This window comes from Sylvia atricapilla, chromosome 17 (genome assembly GCF_009819655.1).
Source record: "Sylvia atricapilla isolate bSylAtr1 chromosome 17, bSylAtr1.pri, whole genome shotgun sequence".
NCBI classification, from domain to species: domain Eukaryota; kingdom Metazoa; phylum Chordata; class Aves; order Passeriformes; family Sylviidae; genus Sylvia; species Sylvia atricapilla.
The window spans coordinates 2,096,745-2,118,767 of NC_089156.1; the positions used below are offsets into that span (position 1 = coordinate 2,096,745).

The 22,023-nt window shown below is 55.2% G+C and overlaps 1 protein-coding gene across 1 annotated transcript; it reads left to right on the forward strand.

Annotated features, from left to right (window-relative positions):
• The first annotated feature begins 4,240 nt into the window (after positions 1-4,240).
• On the forward strand, positions 4,241-21,678 carry MMP11 (matrix metallopeptidase 11). The gene is made up of 8 exons (XM_066331181.1): positions 4,241-4,349; positions 12,584-12,825; positions 13,932-14,075; positions 15,025-15,158; positions 17,852-18,099; positions 18,353-18,566; positions 19,867-20,124; positions 20,970-21,678. Exons 1-8 carry the CDS (start codon positions 4,257-4,259, stop codon positions 21,101-21,103), a joined length of 1,467 nt encoding a protein of 488 aa, XP_066187278.1. The 5' UTR covers positions 4,241-4,256; the 3' UTR covers positions 21,104-21,678.
• Positions 21,679-22,023: the final 345 nt, after the last annotated feature.

Genomic DNA, 22,023 nt, shown 5'->3' on the forward strand with positions numbered 1-22,023 from the left:
GCCCTGGCTCGGGTGGGCACACTGTGGGTGACCCGCAGGCACGGGGCTCGGCCCGGGCTCAGCACCCCGAGCACCGCCGGGTCCTGGGCACCACGGATCGCCCCTGCTCCGGCCCGGACCGGCGCCTCTGGCCGGGAACGGCAGCTTGGCTCCCCGGCGTCTGGCTCCCCAGGTGAATTGTGGTGTGCCCTGAGCCTGCGCCAGGAAAATGCCGGCAGATGAAACTGCATCTCAGGCCAAGAGACGCGAAGATGGATGTGTTTTCCTCGCCTGGCTTATCTCGCAGGCAGCGCTGCTCACCGGAGCCCGGCTCTGTTTGTGTGCGCTCGGCTCCTGGCACGGGGCAGGAGATGATGAGACAACAAACACTGCGGCGGAGCTCCCCGAGCTGCGGCCGGCCCTGCCCACACCACGGCACCGGGCCGCTCCTCGGGGCCGGGGCCAGGGATAAATCCAGGGCTGAGTCCAGGACTGGGTCCAGGGCTGAGTCCCGGGGATGAGTCCAGGGATACATCCAGGGCTGAGTCCAGGGCTGGGGCCAGGGCTGAGCCCAGGAGATGAGTCCCGGGGATGAGTCCAGGGCTGAGTCCAGGGCTGAATTCATGGCTGAGTCCAGTGCTGGGTCCAGGGCTGAGTCCAGGGATAAATCCAGGGCTGAGTCTCAGGGCTGCTGCAGCTGCACTGGGGATGCAGCGAGAGAAGGGGGAGGAAGAGACGCAGGACCCTGCAGCTGTTCGGGCACTGTGTGAGCTGCAGTGGGAGCTGCAGTGGGAGCTGCAGGGGGAGCTGCAGGGGGAGCTGCAGGGGGACAGGCTATGGCTGTCTCAGTGCTCCCCCAGGGACCTCTTCCCATTCTGGGCCCCTGAGGAGTGCAGGGCACCTGTGCAAGGTGAGGGGCAGGACGGTCCTGTCACCGTGTCCCTCGTCCCTGGGGCAGCAGTGCCTGCCCAGCAAGCCTGCAGGCAGCCACGGGCCTGCCCAGGGGCTCCACCCCACACCAGCCCCTTGGTTTCATAGGGGCACTGCATCGAGCAGATCCCAAACTCGTCTGACTCTGCACCACTGGGTTCAACACAGAATTAAGGTCAAAGAAAGGGGAGTTTTAAGGTCGAAAGAAAATAGATGTAAAATAAGTAGTAGGGAATCAAGCAAGACTTTCTGGAAATTCATACTGAGACTGATCCAGCTAAGCTGAAGTCTGGAAAATTGGGGTGTTTTCAAGGTTCACTGTTTGGACCCACCCAGGACAGCCCGTACAATTCCAGCATTTCCATTCTAAAAACTCCAAAAGAGGATCGAAGCAATGCATTTTACTGACCAACATACATTTTAATGTGTTGCTTTATTTTACATATTATTTTACCTTTCCACTTGTGAGTCCTGGCCCAAAGGCCAAGTTTCCACTCCACAACCTCTTCTTGCCCCCTCTCCATGTCTTGGGCTGCCAGCAGAGGAGGAGACCTGGGTAATTCAAAAAATACTCCTGATCAATCGTGTTTACACGGGCAGTTCATTGCACATGACCCCCAGCCTCGTTTGCACCCACCCCCACCTGTACAAACACCCACTTTGGCTGCCCAGGAGAAAAACGAGGTGCCAGGGCCAAAGAAAAGGAGAATCCCAAAAGCAAGAGGTGAGAACAGAGATTTGCCTGATGAGGATGTGTCCTCATTTGTCACCCACTGAGTAGTGATGCTGAAGACATCAACTCCTGAGGTTATCTCCGACAGAGAGAGGAGGAAAGACATCAGAGAAATCAAACGGGTTTCTCTGTCCTGGTGATTTGGCTCTTGGACCCTCTTCCATGTGCACAGGGAAGTGCCCAGGAGGCATAAAGCTCGAGCCAGGTCCCCAGGCACACAGAATACAGCTGTGAAAGTCACACCAGGGAGGTGCCAGGAAACAAAGGACTTTGGACAGACAGGCTTAATCCATTTAAATTCAGTTTCTCTCTCACTTCTCACCCCTTTCCCCTTGGCTCTCATCAGACTGCTCTTCCCCCACCTCCTCTCAGTCCCAAATGCCTCCCAGCAGTTTCACACCCAAGTGGCCCATGGGCTGAGAGAGTTATTCCACCTCTTTGCTGCTCACAAAGAATCAAACCTGCTGTTCTTTTCCCTTTGCACAACCTCTTTCCACCGAACACCTGCTGGGCTGTAGAGAGAGGCTATCCCCAGCTGGTGATTCCTGTTGAGACTCACATTACGATGCTGCTTTGCCTGCCCGGGTGCTCACAAGGCCCTCCTTGTCGGGAAGCCTGAGGGGAGCGGGAGAAGAGCTAAAGCTTGTGGTCAGAAGGCCTTGGAAAATTCATGACAACTCTGCCCCTTGCTAGGACTGGAAGGCCCTGAACAGGGGCTGAGCAAGAAGAGCTCAGTGTGAGGATGCTAAATCAGCAACACCACAGACCATCAGGACTTCTCAGCCATGAAAACTTCCACTGAGCTCCTGCAGCCATCCCGAGAAGCCCAAGTCTGGTTCTGGCCTGGCAGGAGCTGCAGGAAAGCAAGCAGACAGTGAGATGTCAGACTGAGAGATGTCAGACTGTCGGTGCTTTGGGGCTGGGGTGGGAGCCCTGTGCTCCATCCATCGGGCTGCAGGCAGAGCTGAGGGCTGACGGGACACACAATGGCTGGGAGAGCTCCCAGCTCAGGAACACAACAAAAAGGAATTCTGCAGGCTGCACACAGGGCCCTCTGCAGAAGGTGAGCACACGAGCCCCAGAACACCCAACGGGCCATTTTCCTGCTGCTAAACATCTACTTGCTTGGCTGGGAAATAGCTGTGATCCCGAACACACCAGGCATTTTCTTTTGTGTTAAAAGCCTTGGCAGGAGCCAGCAGTTCTCACAGGCAGTCCCATCTCTGCAAGAACCAAGTTTCCCAGAACACCCCCTTTAAAAGTCTCCATTAAGAAGAGCCAAAACTGCCTGTTGCTGCCTTACAGGCTGCTCCCACTTCCCCAGGGCTCCCCTGCCACGGGCTGGAAAGCACTGAGCTCCCGGAGACACCAGCATTAAAAGAAAAGACACTAAAGAAAAGAGAAACAAAGGCAGGAAAGCTTTTTTCACTGGGACCCAGCTGTCTGGCTCAGAGAAAGGCAAGAAACGAGGGTCTGCTCTGCATTCCTGGGGCACAGCCAGAATAACAGCAGAAGAGTAAATTCCACAGTGCAAAGTGGTTTTCCCTACTCCCCTATCCCCTCTTATGAACGAGGCCTCGGGGATATGCTGAGCGTGGTGCTCTGGTGCAGGGACATCTTGCTAACAGCCTGCAAGTTAAACACTGCAGCACCTTCCAGAGCCAGCCAAGACCAGGCTCTTTCTTCTCACATCTGCTTACCGTACCCAGTATTTACATCAGCAGAATGGTTCCCATAAAACTAAACATGAATAACTGATCACAGACAAATAAAGCAGTAATAGAGTCTGGGATGTCAGGAAGCTTTACCCACTCCCTGCACACCAGCCCAGGCAGCTGGAGATCAAAGTTTTCTTATTTGCAATACATTTCTTGAAACAATTTTCAGCTGAACTTGGTCTGCTGAGAGGATGCTGACACAATCCAGGACTTCTCCCATAGAAACAGGAACCAAGAAACCAGATCTGTGCATTGCTGTCTCCGTCTCCAGGTGGCTGAGCAGATGGGGAAGGCTTTGGCATCTCCAAAACGGGGAGTTGCTCCCTTCTTTCCCCTCCCTCAGCATCCCTGCTAGGGAAAGCTTCTTGCAAAGGGTGAGTGAAGGGTTTTGAGTGAAAAAGTGAGCAAAGCAGAGCCCTGCGCAGGCAAAGCAGGGGAGCAAACACATTCAAACTCGGCTGTGAGCTACTCCCCGTGAGGACTGGAGTGGTCTCGACGGGCACTAAGCAGATTGCGTTTAGTCCTTGATAGCCTTAGGCAGGAGAGGTGAAAGACACCTCTAAAGACACCGGTTTAAAGGCGCCCCAAGCCGGCGCGGACCCGGGTGCGGGAGGCCGGGGCCGGGCAGTGTGGGAGGGGGGTCCCGCCCCGTTCCGCCCCCGGGGGGTGTCGGGGCGGAGCGGACGCTTCGGGCGGGACCCCCCGCCCGCGATGCCGCCGGCCCGTGTCCCCCCGGCCCGTGCAGCCGCGGCTCGGCGAGAACAAAAGGCAGCAGCGGGAGGAGGCGCGAGGAGGAGGGCAGGCGGCCGCGGTGGGGGGATAAAAGGCCCGGCGAGGACCCCCCCCCTCTCCTCCTCCTCCCGTGCCCCATGTCCGAGCCCGCTCCGCCGCCCGGCATGCTCCGCCCGCCGCTGCCCGCCGCTGCCGCCTTGCTGGCCGCCGCTCTGCTGCACTGCGCGCCCGCCGCGCCCGCCCGCCGCCACAAACCGGTGAGTCCGTGTCCCCGCCGCTCTCCGGGGCTGTCCCGAGGGGGCAGCGTCTCCGCGGAACGGGATGAGCCCCGCACCGCTCCGTCCATCCCGGAGCCGCGCCGGGAGCCCGGCGCGGGCAGCGCTGCCGGAGTCAGCCCGTGCCTCCCGCCCCGCCGGCTCCTCTCGGCTTCTTGGGGAGAGTTCACAGCCGTGCTCCCCAGGGAAAGCGGGGACCGGGACGAGGAGAGTTTAGCAGAGGATGCGGCATCCCCCGCGCTTTACAGGCAGCAGAGCACTCGCTGCTGCTCGAACAGCCCCTGCCGTGCTGGCAGCTCCCACAAGTGTTTCGGGGAGACGAGACTGAAGGGATGAATCAAAGGCGCGGGCAGCAGAGGAGCAGCAGGGCTCGCTCTTCCCGCACATGCACCGAGCCCGGCACCTGGCACGGAGCTGCGGGGACTGCGGCTGCCGGGGAGGAGCAGCGGCGTGCGGGGGTTTGGGGGACGGGAGAGGACAGAGAGCTCCTTGTGCTGGGAATGTGTGCGTGTGTAATCGGGTTATTATAGACATGCGCTTCGCTGGTGTGCCATAAAATAATAACAGAGCCAATGCCCAGTAGCAGCCCGAGGGGATTAGTTCAGGTTCTGTCGATGGTTTTATTATCAGCTCTGTCATCTGAGTACTTTCTAACTTGGCTGCTAAATCTGCTGTGGGCCGGGACTTGGCACAGAGCAGCCTTGGCCCCCAAAGTGCTCGCGTTCCTCCAAAGGAAATGTCACCGCGCTTGGCTCCGCTCTGCCTCTGAGCAAGGTGAGGCCAGCTCTGGGTGGTGGCACTCTGCACTCCAGAAATGACACTGCCACGAGGGCTCCAGGCCCATCGGAGGGCAGCAAGCGGTGCGCTGGGAGGGCAGCATAAAGCTGGGGACTGCTGGTTCCCGTGGGACACGGGCTGGGCTGGCAGGTGCCTCATGCTCTGCCCCGTGTGAGCTGGGCAGCCGCTGCTCCTGGAGGAACCTGCACAGCCTCTGGTCCTGCTCTTGCTGCCAGCAAGGACCCGTGTGAGGTCCCGGGGCAAGGGAGAGCCAGCCTGGGTTTCACTCCATCCGAGCTTGAGTCCAGCCCAGCTGCCGTGTCACTGTGCACCTCCTTTGGCCAGCGCTCCCAGCTGATGACTGGCTGCAGAGGTTGCTGGGGCTCAGCTGCCTTGGCCAGTACCCCTCGAAGTGGGAAATGCACCAAACTGCTGAAGAGCACAGAGTCAATGCAGGAGTCCAGGGCTGCTCAAGCTCCTGGTCCATCAAATCCACTACCGTGCTCCAGAAGGTACCCCGAGTTGGGTCTGCCACAGAGAGGTGATTTCTTCCCCATCCTAGGCTAATGCTCTGCACTGTGGGTGCTAATGCTCTCCTCTTGCCTTCAGGTGATACTCCTGCAGGCATGTTTTGTTCAGGAATACCTTGTGCTCGTGTGTGTGACCAGCCACGTGGGGCTCAGGGTTTCAGATCGATGTGTTTGACTCAGTTTTTGCAGAGAAGGTGGCTGCACTTTTGGGTTGGAAACTGGCAGATGAATTCCCATCCTTTCAAACAGCAGTTCAGCTAGCTACTCTTTTGGGTTGCTCATCTGGTGTCAAGGCTTCTGAAGGTTATTCTGCTGCCTCTGAGGTGAGGGCAGTTTTACACGACGTGAGCTGGCAGCAGTGCACCCCGCTCCGAGGGCAGGACAGCTGAGGTGGCACTGCTGGGCACTCTCTGCCCTCTCCCAAGGAGCTGTGCCACGCCATCACGTGCTCCCTGCTCTGATACTCCCAGCCTGCTGCACAAAGGGATGTTTCCCTAATGTCTGACAGCAGCTAATTTCCTGTCTGGGCACCTTTTGCTGTCAGGTGATGAATGAGAAAGGAGCCAAGGGGCTGAGCGAGGAAAGGAGGTTCACACTCCTGGGAGAGACAGACCACAGGAGTTCCTCGGGCTGTGCCGGGCCCTGGGGTAGGCAAGGACAGCCCAGCGCAGGAGTGTGCCGCACCCCGGCTGTTTGTGCTCCATCACAGCGGGAGCAGCTGAGAGGGGAGGGAACCGAGGGCTGAGTCCTATTTTAAAGCCAGGCTATAGGACAAGCTGCAGAAGGACTTATGTTCTTTGAGACAAACCCTGTAGAGCGCCTTCACTTTTATATTAATGCCGAAAGAAAGAAAGAGAAAACTGAGAGCAGAATAAAGGCTGTGTCTGGTGTCCACTGTAAAAGTTGAGAACAAAAGGTCTGCAGTCCTCGGGGCTGTGCACGCGCAGACACCGAATTCCTGCCTTGCTTTTGGCTCCCCTGGGAAATCAAAGCCACTGCATTTGCTGGGAAGGTCTCTCTCTGTGGAGGAGTGGTGGGCACCCTCCCAGCTACCACCATAACCCTTCAGGGCTCCTGCAGCTCTCCCCTGAACACAGCAGGTTCCCTCTGGCAGCGGGGCGCTGCCTTCCCCACAGCCCTGCCTGCTCCGGGCTCGGGCAGCTCCCGCAGGAAGGGTTTGATTTGCGCTCTTTGGCTATTTAAATCCCGCCGTCGGTGCTGGGGTAATTTTAGGCATGTTTATCTTCTGCTCTGGGAGAGACTCAAGACACATGTAAGTGGTTATTCTGCAGCGGGTTTGTTGTGTCTGTGCCTCCCCAGGCAGCACACACACTCACCCCGCGGGGTGGCAGGGCTCGGGGTGCAGCTGCCAGAGCAGATCTGAGAGGGAGAGCAGAGAACAGGTCGGGGAGGATCCCCCTCTCCAGGTTATGGTGCCCCCACACTTGTCCTGCCCTGGCACCACAACTCGTGGGGCTCTGCAGAAGAAGGGATGCACTGTGTAGGGGTTGTTTGAAAAGAATTTTTGATGGAAAGTTGTCCTGCAGGGATGTTGATCCTGCTTTTTTCCTGCTAAGTAGCTCTTTCTTACTAATCCCAAAAATACTGAGAGGTAAATGAAAGGGTTTGGGGTGTTCTTGCACTGGGGATGGCTCAGCCTAAAGTGAATGGAAGCACTGCTGAGTCTGCACATAGCAAAATGGAAAGCAGAGCACTTCAGGGGTTCACTAAGGGCTACAGAACATGTTTTTAGATGTTCACTGAGATCCTGGTGCAGATAGAGGAGGCCCAACAAGGACAGGCAGGTGACCAGACTTCCTCCTCTTGGTGGATTTGGGCAGGAGAGAGGCGCTGGTAGCTTATGTCTCCCCTTAGCTTGGATGTAACTGCACAATGAACAAAACATTTCAACCCCCTTCCTCTCCTGCCAGGAGTGTGCCACATCCTGGAGCAGTTTCTTCATTTCAAGGGGATTTCTAGGTCATCACATTAAGGGCTCATGAAACCTTTTGCTATGTCAGCATCCTGGGGCTTGTTTGCTCTGCAAGTACTCCTGCTTCTGGCAAACTGTTCTTGGGTGACACCAGCAGCTTGGTTGTGGTGCTGTTGATGGAATAGTCTCACAAACTGTCACATAATTAAAATGCCTGATAATAAAAATAGTCCTGCAGTGTTTATTCATTTGCTTTCTCTTGTTACACCAAGGCCTGGTTCTTCTCATTCTGCCTGTGGCCATAAACATTTGCAGTCCGTAATGTTTCATGTTTCGTGTTGCTTAGGAGAAATAAACATTTTCCTTTTTTCATTGCCAACAACAACTCCTACCGAGTAATCCGGAAACGAACTGTCAGGCCCCGGGAGGTGCTGGATGGTGCCATGGGCCGGGGGAAGTGAGAGGAGAGGAAAACCCAACTGTGTGTGCAGCTCCTGTTTGGCCTCAGCCTTCAGGACCAGGCTGCAGCCCAGCACCGAGGAGCTGAGCAGAAGGATTTTGTGTGAGCAGAGAATTCATAGAGGAGCTGGGAGGCTCTGCCTTGTCCTGGGGGAGGTGGGATGAGTAAATCTGGTGGCTTTGCCCAGGCACTGTTTTCCACTAATAGTGCCTTGACCAGGAGCACACTTAGCTCAGGGTTAGACCAGACCACAACCGTGTCTCTACCTTGAAACTTCACCTGCAGCATCAGCACCTTCCGTGCCCAGTCTGCTCTGGAACACAACCTGACTAGAATGAAACTGTTCCCAGTTTTACCATTAACCATCAGCTGTAGCTGCGCTTTCAAATCCAACCTCTGCACATCCGTGCTGGGCTGAGAGGCACGCTGCACAAAAAGCTGTCTGTGTGCTGATCTCAGGCAGGAGCACTGCTGTGAGGGGCTGCAGAGCCCATGGGGGCACAGCCACCCCAGGGGGGACAGAAACGGGCTGAGAGAACGGCCTTACAGGAGAACTGCAGGAGAAACCTCTCTGCTGTCCTTCCCCGCTGAAATAAGGGCAGGAGTGCTCTGAGGTGCAGGGTCGGAGGAGGAGGATAATGTCACCAGCCAGAGAGGCAGCAAACACCTTGGCAAACACTCTGAGGAACAAAAGGAGAGACCAGAAACAGAAGCAGTGGAAAAGCAGGAGCAGAAGGGACAGGGAAATGGAGACAAAGTCCATGAGCTCGTTCCCCAGCTTAGGAGGAAACAGCCCCAGTGACAGGGGAAGCATCCAGGCCTGATGGGGCTCAGGCTGTAACTTGTCCAGTCGCTCCTGTCTGGCAGGGAGAGGGGTCTCCTTTCATGTCCACGTCACAAAAGCAGCCGGGAGCCCAGGTAATTAGGTACACAAGAGAGACACAAGTTTAAGTTCAGGGCAGGCATAGGAGGATGGAGCCCGGCAGAGGAGAGCCGTGGGTTTGTCACACCAGGCACCAGCCCCACCCCGTGCTCATTCATACACGGTGCTGCTGCTCCTCCCGGCAGCTCTGCAGGGTCAGTGCTGCCCAACACAACGAGGTTAAAGATGCTCCTGGCTCCTTGGGATGGCTGGAACACTTCCTGGGAAGTTTGGCTGGTGTTCATCTGGCTCCAGCAGACGCAGAGGTGATGGCTGCTGTATCACAGCCCTTGAAGGCTGATAAAGCCGTGAGGAACTGAGTGGGCAGCCTGTACCTCCGCTGTGGTTTCTGCTCTCCCATGGGATCATTCCCTCCTGCTCCCCCTCAGCCTTTCAGTCACAAGGCTGCAGGAAGAGGCACTTTCTTTGTGAGGAGCAGTGACCAGCCTGCAGCACAGTCCTCTTTGTCCACAGCTTTGCTCCTCTGCTGTCCTCACTGCCCTCAGCCCTTGGTTTCAGGCCTGGAATCCTCTCTGTGCTTGTGCTGTATTCACATTTACTGACCAGCCTCTCTTGTAAAGCCCTTCCTCGACTACAAGGCAGCTGTTCCCACCCCAGCAGCCAGCCCAGCTGGGGGTTATGCAGGGAGGGCCACTGCAAGTGGCTGCACACACTCAGCCAGAGGCTCGGATCTGGTTTGCAGTCTGCTGGGACATACCCTGTCCTGGGTTACAGGGGATTTCCTTTGCTTTTGTGTTCAGGAATCCCTTCTTTCTGCTGGTGGGGTGGGACAAGTGGGGATGCCCTGACAGGTACCCAGCAGCCAGTGCCCTCCTCTCCTCCCTGACAGGTCTGTAGCAGCTTCAGCAGCAGCAGGGCCCTAAATGAACCCTGAGAAATGCAGTCAGGGAGTGCTAGCACAGCTCAGGGAGCAAAGCAGGATCTCCCCACCAGAGGCTGAGCTCAGCACTGGGTGGGAAGGATGCAACCTTAAGCAAGTGGACACAATATCTAAACCCTGGGAAGTGCCTGCAGAAAGGTGTGTCCAGGCAAGGAGACCAAGATCTGCAGCCTGGGTGTCCCCTGAGCATTGTTTGGCAAGTGGTTTGTGCCTGTCACATTTCCCCTTGCTGGCTGTGCCTGCAGTGGCATTTTCCAGCCCTTTCCTGCCATGGTCCTAACGCTGGTGCAGTGACGCCAGGAGGAGAGTCACTGTTTGTCCAGGGGCACACACAGGGCACGTCTTGCCTCCTGCCCCACCCAGAGCCACTCACAGAACCACCCTGTGCGCCTTCCAGGACCGAGCCTGCAAAGGGCAGGAGGAGCAGGGAGGGTCCTGGTATTGCACACTGGGGTTTAGAAAGCTGGGATTGATAGCAGTGGCCTTGAACTAACCAAAGAGGGGAGAGAATAGCTGCCTCTGCTCTGCCTCTGAACACGGATTCCTCAGGACAAGAAGGAAACAGGCAGCTCCTACTCTCTCTGCTGCTGGTCAGAGGAGAGTGATGATCTCCAGTTTATGCCTGTGGCCCCAGCCTGTGAGGCAATTGGCCTTCCCAGGAGGGGAATGTTCAGAGCATCATCAAGACAAGAAAACAGGGGTAAGGCACCTGGGTCAGCCTCAGCCCCCTCACCTACCTGAGCAACTCTTGAGGGTTCCCATGCTCCTACTTCCTGCACTTCCTGGCCTTGGAAAACCAGATGCATTCATCACCCCAAGCCCTCAGCTGCCAGGACATGGCAGTAGAGCCCTCCAGGCTGTGCTTTGGTGACACAGATGCCATTATGTGCTTCGGTGTCATTGGGCTGAGAGAGCAAGATGTTGGCCAGAACATGAACTTTGTCAGCTTCTCCTGCCAGCTGTCCCTTGCAGGCAGTAGCTGCCAGCCCAGACACGGTGCCAGGTGGCTCTCAGAGAGCTCCTCTTAGAGAAACAGGTACCTCCAGCCTGGCAGGGCTCCAGTGCTCAGCAGGAGCAGCCCTGTGCAGGCTGCTCTGGGACAGGCCAGCTCGAGCTCCTCCTCCCTCTAAAGGCCTGAATGGATGCTCAGTGCATGGCTGGTGGCTTGGACAGGTTTTGCTGTTCAGATTGTGAAAAGGCTTTCTCTCTTTGCATGTGCTGCTGCTGCAGTCCCTGTAGTGTGTGAAAGTGCACTGGGACACCACATGGTACCAGTGGTTCTCAGGCAAAGGCTGGCAGGGCCAAGCCACCAAGGAAGGCTGTTTGTCTGTCTGTCTGGGGAGGACAAGCCAGCAGGCTAAACCGGTGACAGACACACAAAAGCCTCAAGTGATGTGTGGACACCCAAACTGCACCTTGTGTGACCTCCCTGGCTCCCCTGTCCATCTGTGCCTCGCTCAGAGGGCTGGAGCTGAGCGCTGGAATTAATGCCAAGGCCTTCACACTTCATTCCAGCCCGCATGAATGGGCTCATTGTGGGGAGCAGAGTGGTGGCAGCATGCGGATTACACGGCATCATGGCAGCTTGGCATCGTGCCATCCTGACCTTTGTGTCCCTGGCAGCCCAGCCAGGAAAGCTGGCCTGGAAGAAGGCAGTTCTTTGCAGAGGAAGAGAAAGCCTGTCTAAAGCCCAGGTCCTCCCTCTGGAGCCCTGTGGGACAGAGCCTGCTTGTGTCCAGGTAGAGATGTAGGACTGCTGTCTCTCAGCCCCTCCCACTGCTCAAACACCTTTTCATTTGCTGCATAAAATCTGGCAAAAAAAAAATAAAAATAAAAATCTGTGTTTGGCCCTCTGCAGCACAGTGACGTGGACCAAGCACCTCTCACCCCACATGCCTGGAGATGACACCTGGGTTGTGTTTCATGGTGGCAATACAGTCTTGCTGTCATGGGAAAACCAGTGGATGTCAGCTGATTAGCATTAGTTACTGTTGTCAAGAGAAACCTTGTTTTTCTAAGTGTGGGGGAGCCCGGGAGATCTTATCCCAAGCAGAATCACAGGTGCACTGAGGCAAGGGGATGTGGTGCAGTCCTTCCCTCAGGCACTGATGGGGCTGCAGGGACAGTCACTGCCGCTCTCTGCCCCGTGGGCTGGAATGTCACCCCACATCCCTGTGTCCTCTTCTGCCGTGCCCACTGGCCTGCTGAGAACTGCCCACGGTGCCAGGACAGCAAGAGGACACCAGGGAAGTGACAGCAGGGAGCACAACTGCATACTGGGGACTAAAGGCTTCCTCCATTCGTGTCACCTCTACCCGAAGCCAGGAGGGAATAAAGGATGTAGGGCAAAGGGGGAGAATTTATTCCCTGGTGATTTGTTTTATGCTTGAAGGGTCTGGTTCTCATCCACAGCCTGCAAAAGTATTTCCTGCCGGCCAGCTGCCAAGGAAATGTGGACCAAAAATAGCTGAGTGCTTAGTGGGTGCCATGGCACGACACAGTGCCTCCCAGGTGTGAGCCAGCCTCAGAGCAGCAGGGCCCGGGGATCACGGCGTGTTCCTGGGGAGCAGAGGGGAAACAGCCCTGGGCAGAGGAGGAGCTCACTGCTGCAGCGCTGCCAGGGACATTGTCCACTCTGCAGCGAGAAGTGTCCTCACGGGCATCGAAATCACGGGTTTGCTTTTGCCTTTCAGGACGTGTCTCGGAAGCATCACCCCTGGAAGGAGCAGGCTCCCTGGCTGTCTGGCCTGGTGAAGGCGGTGGGCAGCCCTGCCAAGGGCTCCCCGGGGGCTGCGGTGGGGCAGCCGGGCTGGAACCCCCCGCGCTGCGGCGTGCCCGACCTGCCGCTGCCGCCGGACGGACACGGCGGCCGCAACCGCCAGAAGCGCTTCGTGCTCTCCGGGGGCCGCTGGGACAAGACCAACCTCACCTACAAGTAAGGGAGGCCTGCAGTGTCGGGCTGCTTTGCTTCTCCCTCCTCGAACGCTCGGTGTGATGCTCCCTGGAGCTGGGATGTGACCCTGGGAGCCGCAGGGCGGGCAGGGCAGCCACGCGCTGGACCACGGCGGGTTTGTGCCCAGCTCCTCCACATCTCCTCGTGAGCGCAGTCCACAGAGCCCTGGGGACACACGGTCACTGCTCTCCCTTGCCCAGCGGAGCTCCACCAGCAGCACCCTGCTGCTGAGGCTCTGCCCCCACAGCCACCCCGCGGGGCCATCACCTCACAGTTTATTTTAAAAAGATCCTTTTGTTCAGCTGTTGTTGATGGTCTCATAAACACGACTTCAGTGTGAAGTTTGCCCAAATCACGGCACACGTTCTCAGTTGTGAATGTGCTCAACAGGCTGGCGGGAGGGTTGTGCTGCCTCCCCAGCTGCCCTCAGGGGGATGAGTGGAGAAGTGAGCGCACTCATATGGACCTTGACAACATGTAAATCATCTTTTAATGCTTAATCCAATACAGGAGAGAGATCCTCACACCATCAGGAGGCTGTAGATAACAGAAAGGCTTCTTCCCTTTTATTTTTTTCTTTTTGGTCAATGGTGTTAAACAAAAAAAACACAGCAGGGATTTACATACAGGAACACGGTTAGTGGAAGGGAAAGAAACCTCCCTCTGTGGCAGACCTTTCAGTCTTCTCTTGTTATTGGAGGAAGTGACTGCTGAGTCAACCCAAGTTTCCAGGGGCAAAAAATGCAGAGACTGGGAAGAAATCACATCACACCACTGTCAGGAACCTTTGTGGTGGTGGCCTTACAGGAGACAGACCTGGGGAGTGCTGTGGCACTTCAGAACAACACAGAAGCTGCAAAACTCTCCAGGGAACTCACCTTTGGCACACCAGCCGGAGGGTTTCAACACTGATGGGATTTATCTGCTGCACATGTTGCTCATTAGAGGGTGCTGGAGCAGTGCATGTGTGGATGGGAGACGTTCTGGTGCTGAGAATGGTGGCCCTAGGGACGCTGATTGTAGAACCGGTGACTTTGGGACAGCCTTGTCCATGGACTGTCCATCATCCAGTGTCTCTTGCCTTCCAGAATTATCAGGTTCCCATGGCAACTCGTGAAAGCTGAAGTGAGAAGGACCATTGAGGAAGCTTTGAAGGTCTGGAGCGATGTGACCCCACTGACCTTCACCGAGGTGCTGGAGGGACGGGCTGACATCGTCATCGATTTCACAAGGTGAGCACAGCAGGGCTGTGACCAGAGCAGGGACCTGCCAGCACACTGCCTAGGCACCTAAATGAAGGCTCATATTTCTGCTTTCAGACACTGGGATCGTTTTAGTTTTGTCAGTCGTGGGCTGCCCGGTGTGAGTGCAGCTGTTCCACACTGGCTGTGCACAGCACGGTTACTGATCATTCATTAATTTTCCTGGTACATTTACGTTTCTCTGCCCACAGGCTGTTTTCTTAAGCGTTTGTTTTGACTTTTCCATCTTCAAGTCCTCCATCCTGTCCCTTGACTGAACGATGTAACTGTCTGTCCAAAGACAAATAGAGTTTCTTGGTTAAGTGAATCTTGGCTCCTGGCCTGAAATTCCCTTTTGGCAAAATACTCACAGGGGCAAAGATTTCCCCAAGCTGCGTGTTTGCACAGAGCTAATGAGGGCAGTGGAGACTGTCCAAGCAGTGATGTGATTTGCCTGCTGTATTTTTGTCTCCTTCAGCTCTCTCAAGTGGCCACATCTCTCGTGGGTTTCCTTCATTACTCATCAGTGGCCTGGCTTCAGTGAGGACCTGAGAGTTTGGCTGAGTTTGCTGCCAGCTGTCCCTCTGAAGCCCCCCCAACACTCAGTAATATCAACTCAATCTTGGCTTCGGCAGTCACCTCCTTAATTCTTTAGGCTCCATAGTCAGCTCTGGGCTGGCAGCCGAGGAGGGGAGGGGGAGAAACATCCCTGAGAAAACATACAAACTCTGCAGGGCTTGGTGTGACTGAGATCTGCTTCCTCAGGGCTCTGATGCAGAATTTGTCTTGTGGCAATTGGAATAGCTCTGAGCAGTTGATCCAGACCAGTGGGATGAACTTAGGAAGGAAATGAGAGCTGCTGTCCCCTCTCAGTGGCTCCCACCTTTGGCTGTATGATGCTGGAGCTCCATGGCTGAGGTGCAACATGTCTTCCCTGCAGGTACTGGCACGGAGACAACTTGCCCTTTGATGGGCCTGGAGGGATCCTGGCACACGCCTTCTTCCCCAAAACACACCGGGAAGGAGATGTTCACTTTGACTACGATGAGACCTGGACCATTGGGAACAACCTGGGTACGGTACAGTGGGTGAGCTGTGGGTGCTCCAGGATGCTCCTCAATGAACTTGGAAATGACTCCCTGTGGTGTGAACAGGGACCCTGCTAAACTGAGAGGCAGCAACTATTCCTGTGGTGAGCATTGTCGTCTCACCACCTGCTGTTAGTGTTCAGTCTTTTTATCTTTCAGCCACAGCAGAGCCAGTGTCCAGCAGCAGGAGCCCGGCTTCCCCATGGACTCCTCCTGTGTGGGGGGAGCAAGAGATGGCTCCTCTGCCCAGCCATGTGCTCCTGCCACGTGGGAATTGCACCCAGCATTGGCAGGAGTCACTAGAAATGAGATGAGGAAAGGATGGAGACAAGCTGAGGCACAAGCTCTGTGTGACACCATTGTCTTCCAAAGAACAATCTCAGTCCCAGTCCCTGCAAGCACTGTTCACCATCTGCCCTCAAACAAGTCCATAAAGGGAAACCACCCAGGCTCCAGCTCTGTCCCAGTGGCCTGGGAATGCTCTGACCATAAACAAGGCCACATCCAGTCAAGACTCTTTTTTAATTTTTTGCTAATAATAGGTCCAAGCTGGTAGCTCTTTGCTTGGGCACTCAGGCTCTGGTGTCACAGTATCTCATGAGATACTGCACTGCTGCCTGGGACTGTCTGGAGCCCTGCCCAGAGCATCACTTTCTGGAAGACTCACCAAAATTAACCCAGCTCCAAAATTAAACCAGTTCCTCCTCCTCCTTGCCAGTTTATCTACATGGACAAAGAAACAATCACAAAGCCCAAGTTAACCCCAAGTCTCTCTGGGGATTCCCAGAAATGTTGGCCCTGTCAGTGGGATCCCCCAAGGCCCGTGTCAAGGTCAGCTGTAGGCCAGTTGGACTCCGTGGGGCATAGCACTGCTGTGTGTCCAACCCTGCTCATGCTGACCCAAAACAAGAGTCACAGAGCACAGGACCTCTTTGCAGAAGGGTTTCTGCTCCTGTGGGAGGGGTGGGCTCTGTCAGGTTTAGCCCTTTGTTGGGGTTGCCTGGGTTGCTGAAGAATTTCCTGCATTCTCCCATAAAACAGTGTTAGAGGCAAACCAGGAACTGAAAATGGACATCAGTTCCCATCAGAACCCGGCTCTATTCCATGGCATTCCCCCCTCTCCACCCCCCAATATCATCCATAAATAACTGTTGTAAATCTCTATGGAGCTCATTGGAGTTTAATATGCTGAAAAGAGCTTTGTGACATAAACACGGATAAATCCTTGACTCAGCTCCCAGTGAGACAGGGAAATCCTTTGCCTGATTTTCCTGATGGGAGAGCACAGGTGTGCCCTGGGGTCACTGCAGAGCCGTGCAGGAGGCAGGGCCATCCATCCATGAGGGACCCAGGGCTGCTGCCCAGCACAGCTCTCTCAGCCGCGCTGCTGTGCACCTCCCCTGGAGAATCCGACAGCACAGCTGATCTGCCAGCACTGGAAAGCAGCAAGTGAGGAGCCTGCCAAGCTAAACAGAAGTGTCTGAAAGTTTGTAATAAATCACTGGCATAGAAATCCCCCTCTCTCAGCTGACCTAGATGTGTTGATTTTATCAGGTCAGTGCTGTGCAAATCCATCGCTTCCAAGTAAAGCGGGTCAGTGGAGGAAGGCTGGGGCTCACCTTCCCCTCCACCCTTCCCAGGCACTCCTCCCTACACTATTCTCCCTGTCCTGGGGCTGAGAAGTGACCTGCTCCCCTGGAGCCAGCAGGGAAATCCTGCTTGGAGCATCAAGGCTGGCTGACTCACATCCCTGCTGTTCTCAGCACTTGTGCTGCAGCTTGGAGGATTTCTGGCTGAAGGCAAGTGAATGAATATGCTGGGACCTGTCAACAAACAGCCTCCACTCATAGTGAAATTTAGCAGCTTTAAAAAGGACCTATTGGAAGCTAAGCAAAACCTGCCAAACAATACAAGTTTGTGTACTGAAATCCTCTTTCCACTCTCTCCTTTTGTAGATGCTCCAAGGTCGTGTATTCCTAAAACATGGTCTCCCATAAATCTGTTTAAATCTGGTGAAGAAGTCTCAGGCCTTGACATTAGATAATCTTTCATGGATTTATTTCTAAATGACACCTTCTTGACACAGTCCCCAGACAAGCAATAAATGAGCTCCCTCTGCTGTCTGTGTGACGGTGGCCTTTGGCAGGCGTTAATCCCGGAGTTCTCTCACTGACACCAGCACCTTCCACAGCGAATGTGATCTAACTGAGACTTGCTAAACTTCAGCTCCAGCCAACAACTGCTTCAAGGCTGGGTGGACAAACACCAACCTTATCACCCCACCTCCTACACCTCTGGTGTAGACTTCCTTCTCTGTGCAAATTTCTCCTTTCCAAAAAGCCCATGGAAAATCCTTTTCTTCCTGGTAGCCAGGAGGCAAGAGCCTCTGACAACAGAATTGCAAATTACCAACGTGTCCAGGATAATACCCAAGTGTATGCATTGACTCATAGGGATTCTGAACCAGTGAAGCCCTTTATTATGTCCTCTGACTTTTTTTAAAAAACTCAAAAACATATTTTGGAACTACACAGGAGATATCTGGGAACAACATAGTTGGAAGTAGATTTCTCTGGGACTCCTACAACACATGTCAGTGTCTGGTAATTGGTAGGAACAGGTCCAGGAGGCCAAAGCATGTGAGTAGACAAAAGTATCTTCCATCTTTTCCCCGTGTAGGCACTGACCTTCTGCAAGTGGCTGCTCATGAGTTTGGCCACGTGCTGGGCCTGCAGCACACGGCTGTCTCCAAGTCCCTGATGTCTCCTTTCTACATCTTCCGCTACCCCCTCAGCCTGAGTGAGGATGACAAGCAAGGCATCCAGTACCTGTATGGGAAACCCTCCCCGGACCCTGCCCCAACCCCAACTCAGCCAGCACAGCTGCCCCAGCCAGACCTCGAAACAAACGAGATCATCAATGTAGAGGTGAGTGAACGGCTGCTCTCTGCCCTTCCCTGACACCCTGGCTGCCCTCGGCAGGAGGCTGGCAGCAGCCTGAGTTGGTGCTGCCTCTTCCACCGACACTGCTGAGGCCAGGCCCAGTCCCCCAGCTGGCACTGGGATGTGCAGGGAGGGGATCTCTGCGCCACCCAAACCGGGCAGCTGCCTGGGCACAGAGCCCTCCCCTGGGCTGGGGGCTCCTGGGGCGCCAGCCCTGACCTGTGCTGCGCTTTGGCAGGCTGTGCAGCCCAGTGCCTGCCACACGGCGTTCGATGCTGCAGCCACCATCCGAGGGGAGCTGTTCTTCTTCAGGTCCCGCTTCGTGTGGCGGCTCCGGGCTGGGAAGCTGCAGGACGGGTACCCGGCCCTGGCCTCGCGCCACTGGCAGGGCATCCCCAGCTCTGTCGATGCCACCTTCGAGGACCCTCGGGGCAACATCTGGTTTTTCCAAGGTAAGAGCTGCACTGTGAGCAGATGGCTCAGAAATGCATCTCAATTGCTTAGGGGTAGGCGGGAGCCAGCAGGTTTCTGGGAGAATAAATCCTCAGCAACCCAGTAATCCTTGTGATTTTTTTCCTTATCTATTTAAACTTTTTATCAGGTATTGAGGACAGAAGAGAGAACAAGGGGTGACTTTTGTTTTAAACACAGCCACAATATCCCACTCTCCTTCCCTGGAACACAAACATTTGTAATGAGCCTCTGCCCTGGCAGAGGAGAAAGAAGGAAATATTTGCTCCATCTCCCCAGATGTTATGGGAAGCACTGTGCCAGAAGTGGACCCCAGCAGTTTCTCTGGTTGTGCCTGTGTCCCCAGGGCCCTGCTCAGGGTGGAGACACCATTTTCTCTGCTCCTCAGAGATGTGGTTTGGAACTTCCCCAGTACCCCATGACTTTATGAGCCTACAGGGAGCCTGGGTGTAGAGCCAGGCAACCTCCAGCAACCAGAATGATTAAAAACAAAACCACCTCTTGGCCATTTCTGGGGTTCAAGGCCAGCAACAAAACCCATTTCAGCTCCACTGTTTTCTTTATTGCCCTTCTCAAGCGTAGGTTTAATAGGAGGGATGCAGAATGACATGGGAACTCATTGTGGGTGTGCACATCCTGTCTGCACTCCATGAGACTGACTATCAAAATCCCACCAGTGGCTCTGCAGGCAGAGCTCCTGCATAAACACATTTCTGAGCACCTGACCTGCCTGCAAGGACTTACAGTGCTAAAATTGGCAGGCTCCTATGGTGAGTTAAAATGAGATAAGGGGAAAGTATTACATGCCGTGGGCTAATTACAGAGATTCTCATTTTAATCTAATCTGGAACTATGCTCCTAGTCTCTATATCAACTTGGCAAATTCTTCCTGATTTCTGCAGCTTGCTCCTTTCCAGCCACACACCCCCTTTGTGCCTGTGCATGCCCACATGATTTGCAAGTGCTGAGGTTGCAGGGCAGAGGCTGGTCTCTCCAGCCAAGTCTTTTATAACTTCCACAAATAGAGAAAAATGCTGCTGAAATGGACCTTCCAGTCCCCCCCCAACACCCACCAGGCTGGTTTCAGGTGGGATGTTAATGCATTGACAGTATTTTGGACACACAACAGTGGCAGCATCCATTACACTTGGTGGTGTTTTTGCCCCTCAAGCACAGCTTCCCGTGGGAGCTCTGGCAAGGCGCCAGCTCCAGTTGCACAGTTCCCTGCCAAATCACCAGAGTTTTTGACCCCTTTGTCCCCCTTTTCTGTCTCCTCAATAGGTTCTCAATACTGGATTTATGATGGTGAGAGACGGGTATCCGGTCCCACCCCAATCGTGGAGCTGGGCCTCCCTGCATCCCCTGTGCAGGCAGCTCTGGTGTGGGGGGCTGAGAAGAACAAGATCTACATCTTCAGTGGAGGCAACTACTGGCGCTTCAACCCGCAGAGGCGGCAGGTGGACAACATCTACCCCCGGGCCATGGCCGACTGGCGCGGCGTCCCGCCCGAGGTGGACGCTGCCTTCCAGGATGAGTCGGGTCAGTGCAGCAGGAGCACAGGCTGCTCTGCCCGACAGCACTCCCAGCTGGAAGAGCTGGGCACATTCAACATGTAGTGGGTGTTAACCATAACACATCCTAAACAGTGTAGGGGGCAGTTCGCTCCAGTGGGTAAATTGAGAAGAAGTTTCATTCTCATTAATTGCAGGAACCGATATGTAAGCGTATGATAGAGAGAAGTCAAATATCTGACTTGGTCACAGAGTCCTGCCCACCTCTTACTGCTCCTGCCAAAGGAAGTGATGAGGAGACAACAGAAACACTGCCCACACTTTAGCCCGGGGAGCTGAACAAAGAACAGGCTGCTTTTGGTATTGACCAGTCCTCCCCAGTGTGCCCCATGCTGAAAACAGTACAGCAGTGCCACAGAAACACTGGGGACAGCCAGGGTGCTGGGGATGACAGGTGTGGTGAGTGCTTCTTTCCTCTCTAAGGATGAAGTGAAACAAATCTCCACCGCTTCCAGAACCTAAATTCCAGGGCAGCTTGCCCACAGTAACAGATGCTCTGAGCAGGTCTTTGCAAGTTGCCTGTCCCTGCCCTCACAGGGCTGGGTCACTACAAGCATACAGGATATTTAAATCCACCAGGAAAAGAAAATAAAATCCATCCTGTTTACTGCCCAAAAAGTAAAACTAGATTTTTTATCGAAACTCAAACAATGCGAAAGAAAAGTGAATGCCACAAGCCTGGGTTCAATAAAATCCCCTGCCTCTTCCAGCTCTCTTCCAGTACTGCATGTGTTGCAAAGTGACAGCCGAACAAAATGCTGGGAAAGAGCTCATGAATGCTGTCTCTTCTGAACCTTCCTCTCTCACCCACAGGTTTTGCCTATTTCCTGAGGGGCCAAGATTATTGGAAGTTTGATCCAGTCCAGGTGAAAGTGCTGGAGGGCTATCCGCGCCAGATCAGCCAGGACTTCTTCAGCTGTACACCCTCCTCCAACTCCTTCAGATGAGGGGGGCCTGTGTCCTCCACACTCCCCTACCATCTCCCTTGACCTCCAGCAGCCACACAGAGGGTTCTCTCTGCCATTCCTGGCTTCCTTCCAGGCTCAGCATCTGACACAACAGGTGTCTGTCACAAGTGACAAAGTTTGCTCCTCTCCAGTTCCAGCAGCCCCTGCTTCAGTTGCTATCAATGTAAAAGCAGCTGCGGTGCTCTTTACAGGCAAGGGCGGCCACTCTATTCTAGCAATAGCATCCCAAAAGTCACCAGGCCAGCCTGGAACGGGACCATGCTGCCACGATTAATCTGAACCCCGTCCTGTAGAACTGATCCAAAGGCATTTCCTGTGTTTACATAACTCACTGCGGCAGCCCTTTGCCGCTGCTGGCCAAGGAGGAACGATCCCGCAGCCCGGGGCTTTGAAGGACACCGACCCTACCTGCAGAGGAGGAGGAGGACTGCGCCGTGCGGCTGCTGCCAGAGTTACAGGCAGCCGTGGTGACTGCCAGCAGCCCTATCCCGGCTTGACCTTGTATCCCTAGTACGCGTTAGGATTTTGTATCGATCTGTACATAGACAAGGGGCTCCCTTTCCCCCCTCCCTCCCCGGCGCTGGGGGCCGGTGCTGGACACTGCCCCGCGCTCATCCCGCCGAGCTCCCCGTCCCGGGATGATGCTCAGATGCACTGATGGCTCCCGTCCCGCCCTTCCCGGCCCGGGCTGGCCCCGCACACCCGCCGTGTCTGCTGGGTGTCCTCACGCCAGCCCCCGCCGGGCTGCCACAGCCCCTTCCCTTTCCCCCTCGCAGCCCAAGCCGGGGACGCGGCCGTGCCCCGCCACGCTCGGAGCTCAGTGTGTATTTATGTACCGCCCCGCCACAATAAAATCCGCCTCTTTTCTACCCCCGGCCGTGCCTCCGTCGCTCCTCCCG